Source organism: Anolis sagrei, chromosome 3 (genome assembly GCF_037176765.1).
Source record: "Anolis sagrei isolate rAnoSag1 chromosome 3, rAnoSag1.mat, whole genome shotgun sequence".
Taxonomy (NCBI): domain Eukaryota; kingdom Metazoa; phylum Chordata; class Lepidosauria; order Squamata; family Dactyloidae; genus Anolis; species Anolis sagrei.
In genome coordinates, this window is record NC_090023.1 from 202536303 (window position 1) to 202556925 (window position 20623).

The following is a 20623-nucleotide window of genomic DNA, read 5'->3' on the forward strand; positions in this document are numbered from 1 at the left end:
ACCCGCTCCAGCCCCCTCTCCCCCTCCAGGGGCCTCCTCCAGAGAGGAGAAAGGAGCAACCCACGCCTCCCAGCTTCCGGTTTGCATTGGCAGCTCCATTTCAGAAAGGATATCCAAGGAAGAGCAGAGAGTAGGAAGAGAGCAGGCAGGCAGGCAAGGGCCTCCTGCTGCATTCCATTGGGCTGAGTTCCTTTTGAACCACCTGCAGTGAAACTACTAAAGGCATCTGGGTTGGATTGCTGCTCTCCAATTAGGATGAATCTGGCCTGTAGAATCAATGCAGCTCCAACCCGCTTTAGGCCTCAAGGCTGGATCTACCTTGCTATATAATCCAGAGTACCAAAGCAGATAATCTGCATTATCTGCTTTGAACTGGATTAGATGAGTCTACACTGCACTCATATGAGTCTACACTGTTTTGAACTGGATTAGATGAGTCTACATGAAGCAGATAATCCACATTATCTGCTTTGAACTGGATTATATGAGTCTACACTGCACTCATAGGAGTTTACACTGCTTTGAACAGGATTATATGAGTACACAAAGCAGATAATCCACATTATCTGTGTTGAACTGGATTATATGAGTACACTGCACTACACTGTTTTGAACTGGATTATATGAGTCTACACAAAGCAGATAATCCACATCTGCTTTGAACTGGAATATGAGTGCACTGCTTTGAACTGGATTATATGAGTACACTGCACTCATATAACCCACTGCACTGGATTATAGGAGTCTACACAAAGCAGATAAGCCACATCTGCTTTGAACTGGAATATGAGTCTGCACTGCTTTGAACTGGATTATATGAGTCTACACAAAGCAGACAATCCATATTATCTGCATTGAACTGGATTATATGAGTCAACACTGCACTCATATGAGTCTACACTGATTTGAACTGGATTATATGAGTCTACACAAAGGAGATAATCCATATTATCTGCATTGAACTGGATTATATGAGTCAACACTGCTTTGAACTAGATTATATGTGTCTACACAGATAATCCATATTATCTGCATCGAACTGGATTATATGAGTCAACACTGCTTTGAACTGGATTATATGAGTCTACATTGCACTCATATGAGTCTGCACTGCACTCATATGAGTCTACACTGCACTCATATGAGTCTACACTGCTTTGAACTGGATTATATGAGTTTACATAAAGCAGATAATCGATATTATCTGCATTGAACTGGATTATATGAGTCAACACTGCTTTGAACTGGATTATATGAGTCAATACGGCACTCATGAGTCTACACTGCTTTGAACTGGATTATATGAGTATACACTGCACTTATATGAGTCTACACTGCTTTGAACTGGGTTATAAGAGCCGACACAAAGCAGATAATCCACATTGTCTGCTTTGAACTGGATTATACAGTCTACACTGGCAGATAATACAGTTCAAAGCAGATAATCTGGGTTTTCTATGGCAGTGTAGAAGGGGGCTTAGGCTGGATCTACACTGCTCTGGGATCTGATCCCCAATTATCTGCTTATCTCGGATTATCAGGCAGTGTAGACTCATGTCCCTTCCACACAGCTGTATAAAATCCCACATTATCTGCTTTGAACTGGGTTATATGGCAGTGTGGACTCAGATAACCCAGTTCAAAGCAGATATTGTGGATTATCTACCTTTATATTCTGGGTTATATGGGTGTAGAAGGGGCTGCAGGAACAAAAATATCAAGGCAGGTAATCCACATTAGCTTTGAACTGGTTTATATGAGTCTACACTGACAGATAATCCAGTAGAAATCAGATAATCTGGATTTTATACAGCTGTAGAAGGAGCCTAAATGTTTCTCTACTCCTCATTTAAACCAATTCCCATCTTTGGTTTTAGGGCTGGTTTTGGGGTAGATAACTCTGCTGATTTCCCTGGTCGGGGAACTGTTCTGTGAGAGAGATAGGGAGTGTGACTCTGTTAATTCTTCTAGATCCCTCAGCAAATCCTAATACCATTAATCATGGTAGACTTGGGATCAGGGACTGTGTTGCAGGGATTTCCATTTCCCCCTGGCACTTTGGTTCCAGCAGGGATGTTAACGGATTGTTGTTTTTGTTCCTTCTGCAGGCTTTGCCAAGGTTCAGACGTTTCATATCTGTGCACCAACACTGGGCCCTTCCACACAGCCCTATATACCAGAATATCAAGGCAGAAAATCCAACAATATCTGTTTTGAGCTGAGTTATGCGAGTCCACACAGCCTTATATCCCAGTTCAAAGCAAATAATGTGGGATTTTATTCAGCTGTGTGGAAGGGGCCACTGTCAGTTCAATTCAGTGTGACCCTGGTGGTGCCAGCAAGACTGAATATCAACAGGTTGGAGGTTTGAATTCGGGGAGAGCATGGATGAGCTCCCTCTGTCAGCTCCAGTTCCCCATATGAGAGAAGCTTCCCATAAGGATAGTAAAACATACGTGCATCCCCTGGGCAATGTCCTTGCAGACAGCCAATTCTCTCACACCAGAAGCGACTTGTAGTTTCTCAAGTTAAGCTTGACACAGAAAGAAAAATGCAGTGTGACACATGAATAACACAATGGTATGGAATCATGTGGCAAGTTCTTGGTGGTATGAGCATACCAAATCACCTTGTCTCTCTCCTGAGGAATCTGTATAAGGACCAAGTAGCAGCAGTAAGAACTGACCATGGAATAACAGACTGGTTCAAGATTGAGAAAGGCGTGCAGCAGGGTTGTATACTCTCGCCCGGCCAATTCAACTTGTATACAGAACACATCATGCGATGTACGGAGCTTGACAAATGCAAGGCTGGGGTGACAATTGCTGGAAGAAACATTAACAACCTTAGATATGCAGATGATACCACTTTGATGGCCAAAAGCGAGAAGAGCTGAGGAATCTTCTAATCAAGGTGAAAGAAGAAAGCGCAAAAGCTGGGTTGCAGCTAAACATCTAAAAAACCAAGATTATGGCAACAAGAATGATTGATAACTGGGAAATAGAGGGAGAAAATGTGGAGGCAGTGACAGACTTTGTATTTCTAGGTGCAAAGATTAATGCAGATGCAGTCTCCAGCCAGGAAATCAGGAGACGCTTACTTCTTGGGAGGAGAGCAATGTCCAATCTCGATAAAATAGTGAAAAGTAGGGACATCACACTGGCAACGAAGATCCGCATAGTCAAAGCAATGGTATTCCCCATAGTTACCTATGGATGTGAGAGCTGGACTATAAGGAAGGCTGAGCGAAGGAAGATAGACGCTTTTGAACTGTGGTCATGGAGGAAAGTTCTGAGAGTGCCTTGGACCGCCAGAAGATCCAACCAGTCCATACTTCAGGAAATAAAGCCCGACTGCTCATTGGAGGGAAGGATAGTAGAGGCAAAGATAAAGTACTTTGGCCACATAACTAGAAGACAGGAAAGCTTGGAGAAGGCAGTGATGCTGGGGAAAATGGAAGGAAAAAGGAAGAGGGGCCAAACAAGGGTAAGATTGATGGATGGCATCCTTGAAGTGACTGGACTGACCTTGAAGGAGCTGGGGGTGGTGACAGCCAACAGGGAGCTCTGGTGTGGACTAGTCCATGAGGTCACGAAGAGTCGGAAGCAACTGAATGAATGAACAACAATGGAATCATGGGAGTTTGGCTTTATAGGCTAATAATATGTTGGTTAACATGGTGTCAACCTACATTCATGCTATAGTGTAGATCAAGCCTGAGATAGATGGGATATAGTACTCCCAACTGAAGGATGGAAAACTGAATGTTGGTGTTCGGGAAGAGAGATTTAAAGATGTACTTAAAGCAAGCATTAAAAACTGGTGGCCCCTCGGCTATGGCACACCCTCCACAGGGATATCAGAACAGCTTCTTCCCTTTTAACATTTCGAAAAAAGCTTAAGACATGGTTTTTCGAGTAAGCTTTAGCAAATACAGAGTAGTGGATATAAGATAATAGAGCAACCATATGATGGGACTGGACAATGTTTTAATACGGATTTCAAATGACGTATATTTTATTGCTGTTATTATGATTTTATGTATGTCAATGTTTTTAAATTGTACTTGCTTGTGGCATTGAATTTTGCCTTGTAAACCGCCTTGAGTCACCTGAGAGCTGAGAGGGGCGGTATATAAATACAGTAAATAAATAAATAAACTGAATGGAGATTTATTTATTTATTTATGACATTCATATGCCGCCCTTCTCACCCCGAAGGGGACTCAGAGTGGCTTATACACACACACACACACACACACACGTAATAATAGAAACACTTTATTTGTACCCCACTACCATCTCCCCAAGGGACTCGGTGCGGCTTACATGAGCCCGAGCCAAAATACAACAACACAAGCAATAATAACAGCAATACAAGCAATTAAAATAAAAACATGGACAATAAAAATGCAACAATTAACAATAAGACAACACACAATTAAAACTGTGGGTAGGCCAAATGTAAAATTAAAATTGGAAGTAATTCCAGGGCATGGGCGAAAAGGTGAAAGTGGCGTTTGTGGAAAACATACAAGCAGACCTAAAATGTAAAGTGCTTTGGAGGACAAAGTGCTATGGGAACATTATTCTGGGAAGGGACACTGGAACAACCACATCTTCAAACTCCTCCTAAAGACTGCCAGTTTTGGGGCCTGCCTGATGTCCTTAGGGAGTGAGTTCCAGAGTCAAGGGGTCACCACCGAAAAGGCCCCCTCTCTCGTCCCCACCAATCGTGCCTGCGATGCAGGTGGGATCAAGAGCAGGGTCTCTCCAGATGATCGAAGAGATCGTGTGGGTTCGTATACAGAGATGCGGTCACGTAGGTAGCCGGGTCCCAAACCGTTCAGGGCACTTGAATTGGGTCCGGAAAATGAATGGCAGCCAGTGGAGCTCCTTGAACAGGAGGGTTGACCGCTCCCTATAAGGAGCCCCGGTTAACAACCTGGCTGCTGCCCGTTGGACCATCAAGGGCAGCCCCACGTACAGTGCATTGCAGTAATCCAGTCTAGAAGTGACTAAGGCGTGGACCACCTTGGCCAGATCCGCCTTCCCGAGGTATGGTTGCAGTTGGTGCACAAGTCTTAATTGTGCAAAGGCCCTCTCGGCCACCACCGACGCCTGAGCCTCAAACGTAAGTGATGAGTCCAGGAGGACAGCCAAGCTGCGGACCTGTGACTTCAGGGGGAGTGCAACCCAGTCCAGCACAGGTCTGGTTTACAATCGACCAGGAGGACCTCTGTCTTGTTGGGATTAATCTTCAGCTTGTTCGTCCTCATCCAGACAGCCACATACATACAATATATTATGTTACTTGCACAGTACAATATCAGTATTAAATATTACTATATTGTACTATACCATTATATTGTAATATTATTAGTAATATTACATGTAATATAAATATATAATTATAATATCATCTTATTATTACTATTATATTGCATGATGTGGCCAAAGTACTTCAACTTTGTCTCTAGTATCTTTCCCTCCATTGAGCAGTCGGGCTTTATTTCCTGGAGGATGGACTGGTTGGATCTTCTTGCAGTCCAAGGCACTCTCAACACTTTCCTCCAACACCACAGCTCAAAAGCATCGATCTTCCTTCGCTCAGCCTTCCCTAAGGTCCAGCTCTCACATCCGTAGGTTACTACAGGGAATACCATGGCTCTGACTAGGCGGATCTTTGTTGCCAGTCTGATGTCTCTACTCTTCACTATTTTATCGAGACTGGACATTGCTCTCCTCCCAAGAAGTAAGCGTCTTCTGATTTCCTGGCTACAGTCTGCATCTGCAGTAATCTTTGCACCTAGAAATACAAAGTCTGTCACAGCCTCCACGATTTCTCCCTCTATTTTCCAGTTGTCAATCATTCTTGTTGCCATAATCTTGGTTTTTTTGACGTTTAGCTGCAACCCGGCTTTTGCGCTTTCTTCTTTCACCTTGATTAGAAGGCTCCACAGCTCCTCCTCGCTTTCGGCCATCAGGGTGGTGTCATCTGCATATCTGAGGTTGTTAATGTTTCTTCCAGCAATTTTCACCCCAGCTTTGCATTCATCCAGCCCCGCACATCGCATGATGTGTTCTGCATACAAGTTTAAAAGGTTGGGTGAGAGTATGCAGCCTTGCCGTACGCCTTTCCCAATCTTGAACCAGTCTGTTGTTCCGTGGTCAGTTCTTACTGTTGCTACTTGGTCCTTGTACAGATTCCTCAGGAGAGAGACAAGGTGGCTTGGTATGCCCATCCCACCAAGAACTTGCCACAATTTATTATGATCCACACAGTCAAAGGCTTTAGAATAGTCAATGAAGCAGAAGTAGATGTTTTTCTGAAACTCCCTGCCTTTCTCCATTATCCAGCGGATATTGGCAATCTGGTCTCTCGTTCCTCTGCCTTTTCTAAACCCAGCTTGAACATCTGGCAACTCTCGCTCCATGTATTGCTGGAGTCTTCCTTGCAGGATCTTGAGCATTACCTTACTGGCATGAGAAATAAGGGCCACTGTACGGAAGTTGGAGCAGTCTTTCGCATTTCCCTTTTTTGGTATGGGGATATAAGTTGATTTTTTCCAGTCTGATGGCCATTCTTGTGTTTTCCATATTTGCTGGCAAATGGCATGCATCACCTTGACAGCATCATCTTTTAAGATTTTAAACAGTTCAGCTGGGATCCCGTCTCAGTACTTTGATCCCGTCTGAGTACTTTGGCCACATCATGAGGAGACAGGAAAGCCTAGAGAAGACAATGATGCTGGGGAAAGTGGAAGGCAAAAGGAAGAGGGGCCGACCAAGGGCAAGATGGATGGATGGCATCCTTGAAGTGACTGGACTGACCTTGAGGGAGCTGGGGGTGGTAATGGTCGACAGGGAGCTCTGGCGTGGGCTGGTCCATGAGGTCACGAAGAGTCGGAGACGACTGAACGAATGAACAACAACATTATATTGCATTACATTATCACATTAGTATTACATTGTATTATATTTCATCAGATCCTACACCAAAATAGGGCCTGCATCCGATTAAACAAGACTGACTACAAACAAGACGAGAGCTGGCCTCGAACCCACGACTGATGGGGCCAAAGCGACATCAGTGCTCATTTCAAGAGAAAAGGGCAACCCTCTATTGCTCCACTTCGCAGAGTTCTTTCCGACGCATGCGTACTTCTAACTTGCCTTCATCTTTCTCTCTCTCTCTCTCTCTCTCTCTCTCTCTCTCTCTCTCTCCCCCCCCCCCCCTTCTCTCGCGCAGGGAGCCGCGTTCGCTTCCGGACACGTCCGTGCGCGCGGCGGGGTCACGTGACGCCGTCTCTTTCCGGCCTCGCTTGCTGCTTGGCGGTGCGCTCCTTGAGGCTTCTTGCCGCGTGAGGAGGAGGAGAAGCACAGGCCGCCATCATGCCGGTCTACTTCCAGCGGCCCGAGAACGCCCTGAAGCGGGCGAACGGTGAGTGCGAGGCTCCTAGGCCGCTTCGGGTCTGGCGGAGGGCGCCGCCATCTCCTTTCCTGCCCCGTGCCCCGCCTGGCTAGGCTTCGTGAGGCCCGTAATGGAGGCCGAGGCCTAGGCGCGTGTGGAAGGAGGGAGGAAGCGCTCTCCCTCGTTGCCCTGGCCAGTTCCTCGCATGTCCGCCGGCCTTTCAGGGTTGCTTGCCCTCGTGTTTCTTCCCTGCTTTCCCCGACTGATGCCTTCGGGAAGGCTGTGGAGGGGAGGACTGCCAGTGAGAGGAATACACGTTGAGTGTCCCTTTCCCGAAATACTTGGGATTAGAAGTGTACCACATTTCGACACCCCCCCCCCCCCCGATTATGGAATATTTGCATATACATAATGAGATGGAACCCAAGTCTAAATACAAAATTCATTTATGTTTCACATGCACTTTATACATTCAGCCTGAAGGTAATTTTATACACAATATGTGACATAATCTGGCGATGGGACCCAAGTTTAAATAAAAAATGCATTTGTTTCAAATGCACTTTATACATATGTCTTGAAAGTAATTTTATAAACAATATATGAAATAATCTAGTGATGGAAATCAAGTCAAAATACAAAATGCATTTATGTTATGTATGCGCTTTATACAGATGTCTTAAAGGTAATTATATACACAAGATGTCAAATAATCTGGTGTTGGGACCCGAGTCTAAATACAAAATTCCTTTATGTTTCACAAGCACTTTATCCATATAGCCTGAAGGTAATTTTATACACAATATATGACATAATCTGACAATGGGAATCAAGTCTAAATACAAAATACATTTATATTCCATATGCACTTTATACATATATCTTAAAGGTAATTTTTTACACAAGACATCAAATAATCTGGTGTTGGGACTCAAGTCTACATACAAAATTCATTTGCCTCATATGGACTTGACACATATAACTGGAGGGTCATTTTATACACTGTATGTGAAATACTTTTGTATACATTCAGCCACCAGAAAACAAATGTGTCACTTTCTCAGCCCACCCATATGGACAGTTTCAGTATTTGGAGCATTTCGGAATTGTGGATAAGATGATGCTCAATTTGTAATTTGCTCTAACAATGGAGATAATAAAACCTTCTTTTCTTGCACCCTTTGTGTGTTGTTACATTGACAGTAATTTACACAGTGAAGCAAAAATGCCCTTTTTGCTCCTCATGGACTTCATGACAAAGCAAAAACCTTTGTTGTATGTTTTGAGCCGCTGGTGGTGCAGTGGGTTAAACCGCTGAGCTGCTGAACTTGCTGAATGGAAGGTTGGTGGTTTGAATCTGGGGAGCAGGATGAGCTCCCACTGTAAGCCCCAACTTCTGCTGACCTAGCCATTTGAAAACATGCAGATGTGAGTAGATCCGTAGGTACTGCTTCGGCAGGAAGACAACGGTGCTCCATGCAGTCATGACAGACACATGACTTTGGAGGCGTCTATGGACAATGCCGGTTCTTTGACTTAAAAATGGAGACAATTACCAGCCTCCAGAGTTGGACATGACTAGACTTAATGTCAAGGGGAAACCTTTACCTTTTACCTTTACTTTCCACATACTGAGATTCTGGTCACCTTACAAAACATTTATATCTCCTCGCTTAATTTTTTGTTGAAATGAATCATTGTAGAAGTGTCCTTCCTTTTTGAATATTGTATATAACAACTTGTGCAGTTGTGGTATGGAAGATACCAAGGACAGAAATATTGCTTAATTCCTTTTCCATTTTAAAATATTTGAATTCAGACAAGGCATTTAAAGACTGAAAAGTGTGGGGTTGGCTGTTCTTAAGCACAAGTAAATTGCGTTTATACGCATTTTAACGTTTATAGCATATGCACTCCTAAGCACATAAAACAAATAATGAATCAGGAACTGTCCTTGGTTTCCACTGAAAGTCAGCCATTGGACTCAGATGTGCAAAACTTGTACAGAGTAGTAGAATTAGTCACAGGTCATCTTTATCAAAGTTACTATAATAAATGTAGCATTATTTCATGATATCCATTAAGTTCAGAGATGGTATCTTTTGTTGCCCCCTTTCCCCTGTTTTGAGTCTTTTATGTGGTGAACTGACAATTCCAGTAGCACAACTCATCGGGAGGAAATAAACACACACTTTTAAACTTCGTTTAATAAAGAAAATTGCTGGCAAAACCAGTTCTGTGTGCTAGGGCTGCCAGGAGTATAAAAAGCTTCATGCTCAATATGTTTGAACACATTTGGATGAAGCAGGCTATACTGAGTCACTATAACGTAGTGCTGTTTTGTTAATAATCTTAAATAAGGCAATACGTATAACCAGAGTAATGTCACGATTTGAGTGTTGAACTACTAAGACACCCCTTACACACAGCTGAATAAAATCCCAGATTATCTGCTTTGAACTGGAATGTATTCCAGTGTGGACTCGGATAACCCTGTTCAAAGCAGATATTGTGGGAGTTTATTCAGCTGTGTGGAAGAAGCATAAGTCAAAACCAGCATTTTGGATTGTTCCCAGAAATGTGTTGGTAGCCAATGGAGCTGTTGCAACACAGGAGTTGTATGCAGTCTGGCTTCTGCTCATTGGACCAACTGAAGTTTCTGAGCATTTTTAAAAGGCCTCATGTAGAGCACAGTACAGTAGTCCAAATATCGATATCTATGGTTTCACCATGCTCCTAAACCCCTCCCACCCACCCTTAGAAATATTTGTGGGCGTCTTTAGATCCTCCAGTGTGATTCTGGCCCAAGTATACCATACAATAGTTCTAGAGGATCTAGGGAGGTCTACAAATGCAAGGGCTTGTGGCCTCTCTAGGTACTTCAGTGCTGTTTTATGGTATGCTTCCCGCCCAAGTACACAGTGTGCTTTTACTTAGAAGTAAAACTAACTTAATTTTTAATAGAGGCTACTCCCCAGTTTTATGTTGATTTTGTGGAACTTGGGATCTTTGAAGATGCACAAGCCCATTGATTTCACTAGATCTGGTATTAGCAAATTTGGATCCTCTGTGTCTACATCCAACGTTTTAATACTCTCACCCCAAAATATCAAACCCATAATTCAGAACTTGAGACCATGAAGCACACACCTTTTGTGCTTCAGAGAAGAGTAACGTTTCTTTGTATACATACAAGAATAGTAAATATCAAGATAACAAGCAAGATTGTTACTTACTGTTGAATATTGAAATTATAGTTTATGATCTCATATCAGTCACCCTCTCTTAGCTCAGATATCTTCAAAATGATTGAAAAAGTAATTCTGTCAAAATGGAAAATAAAAGGTCCTGGCTTTTTGGTTGATAAGTTCTGAACAACGCTTCCCATGAAGTGTATGAGTTTTTTTTTAACATAAAGACTTCAGCTTGCTATGTGGAGGTTTTATCTTTCAAAACTAGGCAGTCTGCTAAACAGTTGATAATGTTTAATGTATTGTTCTGGAAATGTGCACTGTTTGAGCTGGCGGAAAGAAGGGGATTTTTCCCATTATTAGTAGCCCACATTCAAAAGACATGGAGTTTGGCAATCACGGGGGTAAGAATATCTGTTCATTTTGTACTGGTCTTCTGAGCATTAATAAGACCCAAAGGCCTTTGCTCAAACTGTATTTTCCAGATTTTGCACTGAGAAATTCAACATGGCTAACACTTGCCATGTGTTGGAGGTGATGAATCCCTTCCAATAGGGAGAGAAATTCATGCAATCGAGTACTGTAGGAGGTACTTGTTCATTCTTTGCATTAGATTCCTGAAGTCCTTTTAAACCTTCCTTGGACTGGGAGTTGAATGCAATCATGCTATAACAGATTTTCGTAATTTTTCAGAAGTGACATAACAGGGGTGATACCTGATATAATTCCTACCAGTTTTGACATTTTCCCGCTGACTTCATGAGGCATATTGTAATTATTGGCATGCCTATTCAGAAACAAGACCTGGTTTATTAGATTGCAAAGCTTTCACCTTCAACGCTCTTTGTGTCTGGGCTTCATACAAATGACTTACCTGAGATAACAATAGAAGAGACCCGTGGGCCATTCATTAAACTTCAGAGGCCACAGTCAGCCAGCAGGCTAGAAACTCCCCATTCCTGTTTTAAGCCTTGGTGAAGTGGATAAAGGAAGTCTGATTTCTCCTAATTTCCTGTAGTAGATGGTTCTTACATGTAGTTGGTAGAATGGCTGTTTACAAGCCAGACCTTGACCATTATACTTTTTGTTTGTTCCAAGATAATTATCTTCTTGCAATTTGTATTGAAAGTACATGTTAATCACAATATATTTTTTCAGAATTTCTTGAGGTTGGGAAGAAGCAACCTGCACTTGATGTTCTCTATGATGTTATGAAAAGTAAAAAACACCGAACATGGCAAAAGATTCACGAACCGATTATGCTAAAGTATCTGGAACTCTGTGTCGACCTCCGCAAGAGTCATCTGGCAAAAGAAGGATTATATCAGTACAAAAATATCTGTCAGCAGGTAAAAGCTTTGAGAAATTTAATTCCATTTTATGTTATATCCCACCTTTCTCTCAGAGTAGGAATCAAGGCATTTAAATGTGAACTATAGCAGCTACAGACCAATTAACATTGATTATTAAATTTTGGTTTTAATTTTCTGTCCATAGATTTTTTGAGAAAACATACATGCTCCTTGCTTACAATATATTGTATTTCTTTATAAAACAGCTTGGATTTGGCTCCATGTAATATTCTATTCTTAATATCTGTAAGTTCTGGAATCTTACGGATATTAAGAAGCAAAGTTGACTTTAAAATGTACTGCCACACAGCTCTATTTTACTGTTGTATTTTGAGTTTTCTATATAGATTGTGTAATGCCTAAAGAAAGCTACTTAAGCTGCTCTGTTTTTGCTGTAGGTGAACATCAAGTCTTTGGAGGATGTAGTTCGGGCCTATTTAAAATTAGCAGAAGAAAAAACTGAAGCTGCTAAAGAAGAGTCTCAGCAGATGGTTTTAGACATAGAAGACCTGGATAACATTCAGACTCCAGAGAGGTAGGCTGTGCTATGATCTTCTGGTATGTGGTGACATTTTGTTTGTATTAATTAGACGTATTGAAGATAATTGAACCAGCTAATTTGCTATCCTAAGGCCTACCATATGAAAATATTTATGAAGTGGAATCTTTTCTTGGTTTATGACTGCCTCAGACAGATCATCTTTCAGGATGGACTGATGTGACAATTCCATAATAGTCTAAAAACAAAACAACAGAAATAATTCTGATGACCTTGAAATATGCTTTGAAATTATCCTGTTGTCCTGCCGTTGATTGGACTGATCTATAAGTACCCTGGCAAGTGAAACAAAGATGAGAAATAGATGGTATAGAATAAAATATTTATTTTTATTTTTAGTGTTCTCCTAAGTGCTGTTAGTGGCGAAGACACTCAGGATCGTACTGATCGGTTACTTTTGACCCCCTGGGTGAAATTTCTATGGGAATCATACAGGCAGTGTTTGGATCTTCTTAGAAACAACTCAAGAGTGGAGCGGTTATACCATGATATTGCGCAGCAAGGTAAATTTTTAACTGGTATGATAATTTTTGTAGCCTCTGAAAAAGCAAGGTTTGAAAGTAGATATTTTATTGGTTACCCACCTCTGAGTAGTAAATGGACAAATAATTATCTTCAGAAACCAAACTAAAACTTTTTAGTTTTAAAAAAACTTATTTTAAAGGAACAACTTAACTATCCCAGGCTACTTAGTAAGGAACTAAGATGAAATACCAACACTGTTCTAAGAACAAGTTCAGTGATGTTGCACTTTCTTTTTAAATACTAAAACAAACTACCTTTGGAATAATAATCTTGCAGCTTTCAAGTTTTGTTTGCAATATACCCGTAAGGCTGAGTTTCGCAAACTCTGTGACAACCTGAGAATGCATTTGGGTCAGATCCAGCGTCATCACAATCAAAGCACAGCGATCAATCTTAATAATCCAGAGAGTCAGTCAATGCACTTGGAGACAAGGCTTGTACAATTGGACAGTGCTATCAGCATGGAACTGTGGCAGGTATGTGCTTCAAATATTGAGGTACCATTATGTGTTTCTTGTAATCTTCACTCTTTACATTCTAACATTTACATTTTGTCTCATGCTTAAGGGATCTAGTACCATAGAGCTGCACAGGTCTGTGGTAGACCTTGTAGCATAGTATTAAACATACTTAGTTTACAAAAATACATTAATTGTATTTTAATATAGTTTTACAATTAAATATGCTTTGGCTTACAGATTGGTATGAATACATCAATATGTTTTATCAACAAATCTGTTAGTACATTTCAACAATAATATCTTCTGTGTATTTTTATTTTATTTATTTACCATACTTGTATTCTACCTTTCTCAACCCCTGTTGGCTTACAAAGCCAACAGCTCACTGCTGTATGTATACATACATCAGTGGACAAACAAAACATTAAAACCATCCAATTAAAACAACAATTAAAATAACATAGTCCAGTTCATATTCCGAGGCCAGTCCGGGTAGTCATTAAAATCAATTTACAATCTCTTATTGCCTCACTCCCATTATTGACCAAAAGCCTGATCCCAGAGCCAAGTTTTTAGATTTTTTCTGAAGTCCAGAAGGGAGGGGGCTGATCTAATTTTACTGGGGAGGAAATTCCATATACGAGGAGCCACTACGGAGAAGGCCCTGTCTCTTGTCCCCACCAGTCGCGTTTGTGAGGGGGGTGGGATTGTGAGCACACTCCCCCTCCCCCCCGACGATCTTAGCCTCTGAGAGGAATCTTCTATCCTTGTTTTATATGACATGTAGTTACTTTATTTCAGGAAGCTTTCAAAGCTGTGGAGGATATACATGGATTATTCTCATTATCCAAAAAACCACCAAAGCCCCAGCTGATGGCAAACTATTATCATAAAGTTTCTACTGTATTCTGGAAATCTGGAAATGCACTGTTTCATGCATCCACACTTCATCGTCTTTATCATCTTTCAAGGGAAATGCGAAAGAATCTCACACAGGAAGAGATGCAGAGGTGGGAAAATTTTGAATTGGCATTATTTGATTTTTTGTTTAAGACAGTCATTGGTATAGCTTATTTTCAAATTTGGAAGTTAGTGTTTAAAACTTGTAAATTCCTTTTCTAAGATTTAGCATATTGAGTAGTGGGGGGTGTAATTCAGCTTTTCAAAACAGAAAAATAAGAGTATCTTATTTTTTCTTTTAATATTTTTTCTGCAGAATGTCAACAAGAGTCCTTTTGGCTACTCTTTCAATACCAATAACTCCTGAACGAACTGACATTGCTCGACTTTTGGACATGGATGGTATAATTGTTGAAAAACAGAGGCGATTGGCAACACTGTTGGGCCTTCAAGCCCCACCTACTCGAATTACTCTTATTAATGATATGGTGGGTAGAATTGTGTTAAAAATTTATAAAATTGGCATCCTTTATTCAAATTTTATAAGTATGCTAACTTTTTTTCAAATTTAGGTCAAGACATCACGATAAGTTGACATCCTTGATTGAAAGACAATTTAGTAGAACTTAGAGAAGATATTTAGAAATATTTAATGAATACATAATGCTAACAAAAGCTCATTATTTAATTCATCACTTCACAAATGCTACCTGTTTCCTGCAACACTTGTGTTCCTTGGGCTTTAGCAGCAGTTAAAAATCTGTAATTGTATGTATCTATAAGATAGGTGGGGAACTGTGGAAAGCTGAGAGCTGCATTAGTCCACCAGGAGATCTTGAAGGGTCATACGTCTCTCATCAGACCAGTTATTCCAGTAATTATAACAAGAACAATAATTTCACTCTTAAACACATTTTAGATCATATGTGTCAAATGCAAGGCCCATACTCCAAATTTATCCCACTATGTCATTTTAGGTGGCCCATGAGACTTTCAGTTCCAGGATAACATAGTTACATTGGTACAGCCTTACAATTACAAATGACCCTTTGAAGGCAACCGTAAGGGTAATATGGCCCTTGGTGAAAAGGAGTGGCATCCCTGTGCTAAATGATAGGAGGACATTTTCACATGTTTTGAGGCTTTCTTGAGCTGTTTTAAACTTATGAGAGGCATTTTCCGTAATAGGAAGTGATCAGAACATTTTTGGAACATTGTTTTAATCCTTATGAGCCTAATGGGCATCCAGACATCATATAAATGTTTGCCATGTCCTCTGGAGGGCATTTGGAGGCATTCTGAATTTAAAAAATTGTTATGACCCACAGAGGTCCTGAGAGTGATTTGAGGTGCATGGGATTCACTTTGGCCATCTTTGATTTGCTAGGAATGTACTTGTTGTGTTTGGTGTTCCGGTCCCATGTTATCTAAGCTACAAAGGTTGCATTGAAGCTACAGCATTATATGAAGATATATCCCCTATGAACATTACTTGCAAATAAAGTTTGTTCCTTAATATAATATTTTTGTGTCTTAATGTTACCTATTTTGAATTATGAACATTATTTGTGTATTCTTTGTTTACACAAATTTGTTAGAATGTTTGCTAGTGTTCCAGCTTGTCTAATTAGTGTTTAAAGATTTATAATTTCTTCTAGGTGAGATTCAACGTAGTACAGCATGTTGTCCCAGATGTAAAGGAGCTTTATAACTGGCTTGAAGTAGATTTTCATCCACTGAAGTTGTCTGGCCGTGTTAGTAAGGTAAGTACTAAAGTTCTCAGAAATACAGAATGTTTGCGCAAGTGCCAATGAAAACAGATTGGCCTATTGCAAATATGTATAGTTTCTTTTTTTAAATAGTAGGTTGTCTTAGGTATTCTGTGAGGTTTTTTCAATGTTTCCTGCTTGTTTAATGCAGGTGTTCTTACGCCTATCATGTGTCATTGAAGTTCAAATTTTTGTGGGAATGATTGTAAACCTTTTTGTACAAAAACTGCTGTCTGAATGCTGACAACTTTCCAACTGCATCTTTCTTTAAGTTCATAATTTACTTTGGATTTCTGACTGAAATAAAATGTTGGATGAATTTCTACTGATTATAAATTTTAAAATTAAGCTCTACCTGTGTAGCTCCACCCCTTTAGTTTTTATTCACTGGGCTTGGAGAAATGACATAGGAAAGAAAGTAAGTGCCTGATGTATTTTAGGTGACTGATAGAGGTTTAGAGATGGTATTGTAAATATAGAAAATAGAATAACTCCTTCCAGTGCGGGGCTGTGATGGTGCAGTGAGTTAAACTGCTAAGCTGCAGAAGGTTGGCGGTTTGAATCCGCGGGATGGCGTGAGCTTCTGTTGCTAGCCTCAGCTTCTGCCAGGCTAGCAGTTCGAAAACATGCAAATGTGAATCGATCAATAGGTACCGCTTGGGCAGGAAGGTAACGACTCTCCATACAGTCATGTCAGCCACATGCGGCCCTGCATCAGAAGTCCCATATATTTAGGAGTTGACTTCCTAATGCATTCATTCAGCATTGTAATCTTACTAGAAGTAATTCATTTGAGTTGTATAAGTGAAGCGTGTTTTCTTTAGCTGTAGGAAGAAAGGTGATACTGCTGTACTAGATTGGCAGAGTAGCAAACGTCACCATCTCTGTTACCATATTCAAACAAAATGTAACTTTATCTGCAAATTATAGAATTTGAAAAATGCATTAGTGTTGAAGTTTAAAATGTTTTGTGGCTTTTATCACTAAAATGAACAGGTAATATACAGTACTTGGGAGTACCTTGTATTGAAAACATTTAACTATATTAAATTTTGCTTGATTGCGCTAGCCTGTATAGAATTATAATTTGTGGGAGTTGAAGTCCAACTTCAAGTCCAGCAATTATAATTTGCTGAGTTAGAAGCTTAAATCTTTTTACAGCAGATGTCAGAAACAGAAAAAAAATTCAACAACCCAGAAAAAAAATGTTTCTTGTTTCTTGTGTTTCTGAAGTTGAGCTAGTCAAGATTTAAACATTTGGTGCTGGAGAAGAGAGGGATACAGTATGTTAAAGATAAAGTGTTGTTTTGAAATAAATGTTTCAGTCTCTAAATTGTTCTGTACAGGTTTTAAACTGGATAAGAGACCAATCTGAAAAGGAGCCAGAACTGCAACTCTATATTCCACATTTGCAAAATAACACCATCCTCAGACTGCTGCAGCAGGTAATGTTAGACAATATTAGGCTATAATATATTGTACTGTCGAAGTGAATCTTCATGAATTCTTGAATCTGTCAAAGATTGAAGTGCCTTGAAATTCTTTTGCTATTGTATCTCATATTTTTGAAGAACCAGTTGATGAAAAATCCAGGGGGCATTTTAATTCTTGAATCTGTCAAATATTGAAGTGCCTTGAGATTGTTTTTCTCCTGTATCTCATATCTTTGAAGAACCAGACAACGAAAGATTCAGGGGGCATTTTGACTGCAGGGGTATGGCGTTCATTAATTTACTAGAGTTTACTTCAGTATTCTCCAGTTGCATGGGATATCTTCTATGTTCTAGCATCATATGAAGCATAGCTGTCCCAGACTGCTTTTGGTTATATTGCAACTCCCACCTGTTAAAATAGATCATTGGTTCCCAAACTGTGGTCCATGGACCACCAGTGGTCCGCAAGAACTCAAATATGGTCTGTGGCCTCATAGTTACTACGAGAGCGACTGGTTTCATGAAACCCCCTTTTAGTGCCGAGGCTTATTAAATATAGTTTTCTGTGGGTGAGCCGATGGTGACTACTGGATGGCATATGTTCTGTATCAGAAACTAGAACTGGTGTGGTTTATTGAATGCCATTTTCTGAATCAGCACCCCAAATCTGAATTGACCAAAAACTGATTCTTAACCCCTTTGGTACTAATGTTGGAGAGTGGTCCCTGGTCAAAGTGGTCCCTGGTCAAAAAAAAGGTTGGGAACCACTGAAATAGATGGTATAATGCATGAGGCAAACCATGCACTTCATGATTTATAGGGGCAGAGATTTGAATGTGGAGGACAAGAACGAACCAGTGGTGCGTGTGTACACATTTTTTGAATGTAGTAATGATGTGAGTGCATAGATGGTAAATTAGTGGCAGAGAGATCATTAAGGGTTGCTCTAACATTGCTATAAACTCCTCAATCTCTCTTTCACAAAGAATGTAGATTAGCCTACATCACATAATGGCATGACCCATTATACTGGCATTTCTTGCCTCATTAGGAAAGTCTCACTGATGTGGTATGTAGCTGCCCTGTCTTCCCTGTAATTAAAATGTGTTCTTTTAGTCAGAGCAGTGCTGTGGGAGCAGCCCTGAGCAAGCAGAAGCCATGCTATGCTTCTTTGCATTATATAGCAAAGGGGAACAATTTTGGCAAAGTGATTTTTCATATTTGTAACTGAATGCAAGAAGCGGGGTAGTGCAGTTTCTCATTAGGTAGTGCTCACCCACAAATTTACAGCTATTCACTGTATTGTCTGTACAGATCCAGCTCATATATGCATAGTATGCACATGGTTGTCATTAATAGTCCATTAATAATTAGTACATATGCATACTGATAACATAGAACTATACAGAAGTTGAGGAGGGGTTATGATGCATGTTTAGCAACATAGGTTAATTCAGCAAATCCACTTTTCTTTCCTTGTGTGTTATCTAAATAGTGATTCTAATAGCTGACATAAAAAGTATAATCCCATATAGTAAGGGGTTTTGTTGAGTGTAAGATGATAAATTCTTTATTTTGACCATGTCCTAACATATTGCATCTATGCATGGTTTGTTAACTGCACAGTGGCAGATAGGAAGGCACTCCAAAAGGTCATCACTACTGCACAGAGAATCATTGGTTGCCCTCTCCCCTCTTTGAAAAAACTTAATAAGTCTCGTTGCTTCAAGAAAGCTCAGTTCTTGGGGCTCCATCTCACCCAGCATATTCTTTTTTTAATTATTGCCATCTGGCAGGCGGTACAGGGTGACAAAGACAAGGATAAACAGACAGAGTTAGCTTTTATCTTAGAGTTGCGGCTATGTTGAACTCCATGGTTTCACATTGATGTGGCATTGGGAGCTGTGTGGTGGTGGTTGGGGTGTGGCGGGATAAGTGTGTTATTGGGAAGGCATTTCATTTCATTGTGCAATAGTACAATTGCAATAAAGTTATTGTATTTAGTGATTTTCAGTTTTTCCCCAAATGCACATATCATTGACCTGCTTCCTTTGCGTTGGCAAGCAGTGTTATTTCTGATGTGCTAAAGGAATGTCTGAAGGCTAATTAGCAGCTTCGCTTCATTTAGTGTTGCTGCCAGTCTCCTTCATACAAGCAGTTCTTGACTATACTGTTAGCAAATATTGTGTTCCTCAGATGTAAATAATTATTGATGCAAACCCTGCTGATTAATGTCGGTGAACACTATACAAAAACCAGAACAAACACAGCCCACATTATGATTGATTGAAAATCATTAAATGTTTATGTATTCTACAGGTGGCCCAAATTTATCAAAGCATTGAATTTTCTCGGCTGACAACTCTAGTTCCTTTTGTTGATGCTTTCCAACTGGAACGGGCAATAGTAGATGCAGCTAGACATTGTGATTTGCAGGTAAGTACCATTAAAAAGTATTAAACTTACAGCACATTGATATCTTCAAGTGATCATGAACCCAATTAACCCAAAACATGAGAACTTTCATTACTTTTTGTGAACAGTTTTTGTTTTCTTGCAAAATAGTAGATTCTTGTTCGAAATCATACTGACAGTATAATTGGAACATGGAGTGTCTCAACTTTTAGTGATGGCTGTAATTAGGTAGTAGATTTTTAAAGCATTTTTATGCAAGTAAATTAGAAAATTGTAGAAAGCAAGTTCTGTCATGGAGAAACTGTTCCTGCTGTGTGTGAGAAAAAGAGAATCTTTGAATTATGAAGAAAATGAAATGTATTTTTCCCTTTAAAATTATTTTTGATTTAAAATTAATGATTTGACTCAGTTTCTTTATCCAAAAGACAGCTCTAGTATAAATGAATTTTTATATATGTAACTTTAATTGTATGTTTTACCTTCTACTTACTTTATTTGAGAACTATTTCTATGCTCTGTCTCACATTCAGTACTAATATACATGAAGAGTCAGGGTTTATAAAAGGAGCTGTAAAAGATCTGTGAAAATTAATTAATTTGAATAG

General features: G+C 40.0%; 1 protein-coding gene and 1 non-coding gene across 2 annotated transcripts in view; both read left to right on the plus strand.

The window, feature by feature from the left end:
- The first annotated feature begins 7287 nt into the window (after positions 1–7287).
- The window catches only part of EIF3A (eukaryotic translation initiation factor 3 subunit A), a 31869-nt gene continuing 18533 nt past the window's right edge, over positions 7288–20623 (plus strand). Inside the window, exons 1-10 of the mRNA XM_060768516.2 lie at positions 7288–7443; positions 11763–11953; positions 12355–12491; positions 12855–13018; positions 13317–13516; positions 14303–14511; positions 14718–14889; positions 16060–16164; positions 17517–17615; positions 19923–20039. Of these exons, the coding sequence (XP_060624499.2) occupies positions 7395–7443; positions 11763–11953; positions 12355–12491; positions 12855–13018; positions 13317–13516; positions 14303–14511; positions 14718–14889; positions 16060–16164; positions 17517–17615; positions 19923–20039 (1443 nt within the window). The 5' untranslated portion in view covers positions 7288–7394. The remainder of the gene's footprint in view (positions 7444–11762; positions 11954–12354; positions 12492–12854; positions 13019–13316; positions 13517–14302; positions 14512–14717; positions 14890–16059; positions 16165–17516; positions 17616–19922; positions 20040–20623) is intronic.
- Positions 19629–19759, plus strand: LOC132772450 (small nucleolar RNA SNORA19). The gene has a single exon (XR_009631184.1). It is a non-coding gene; the product is annotated as a small nucleolar RNA SNORA19 (small nucleolar RNA).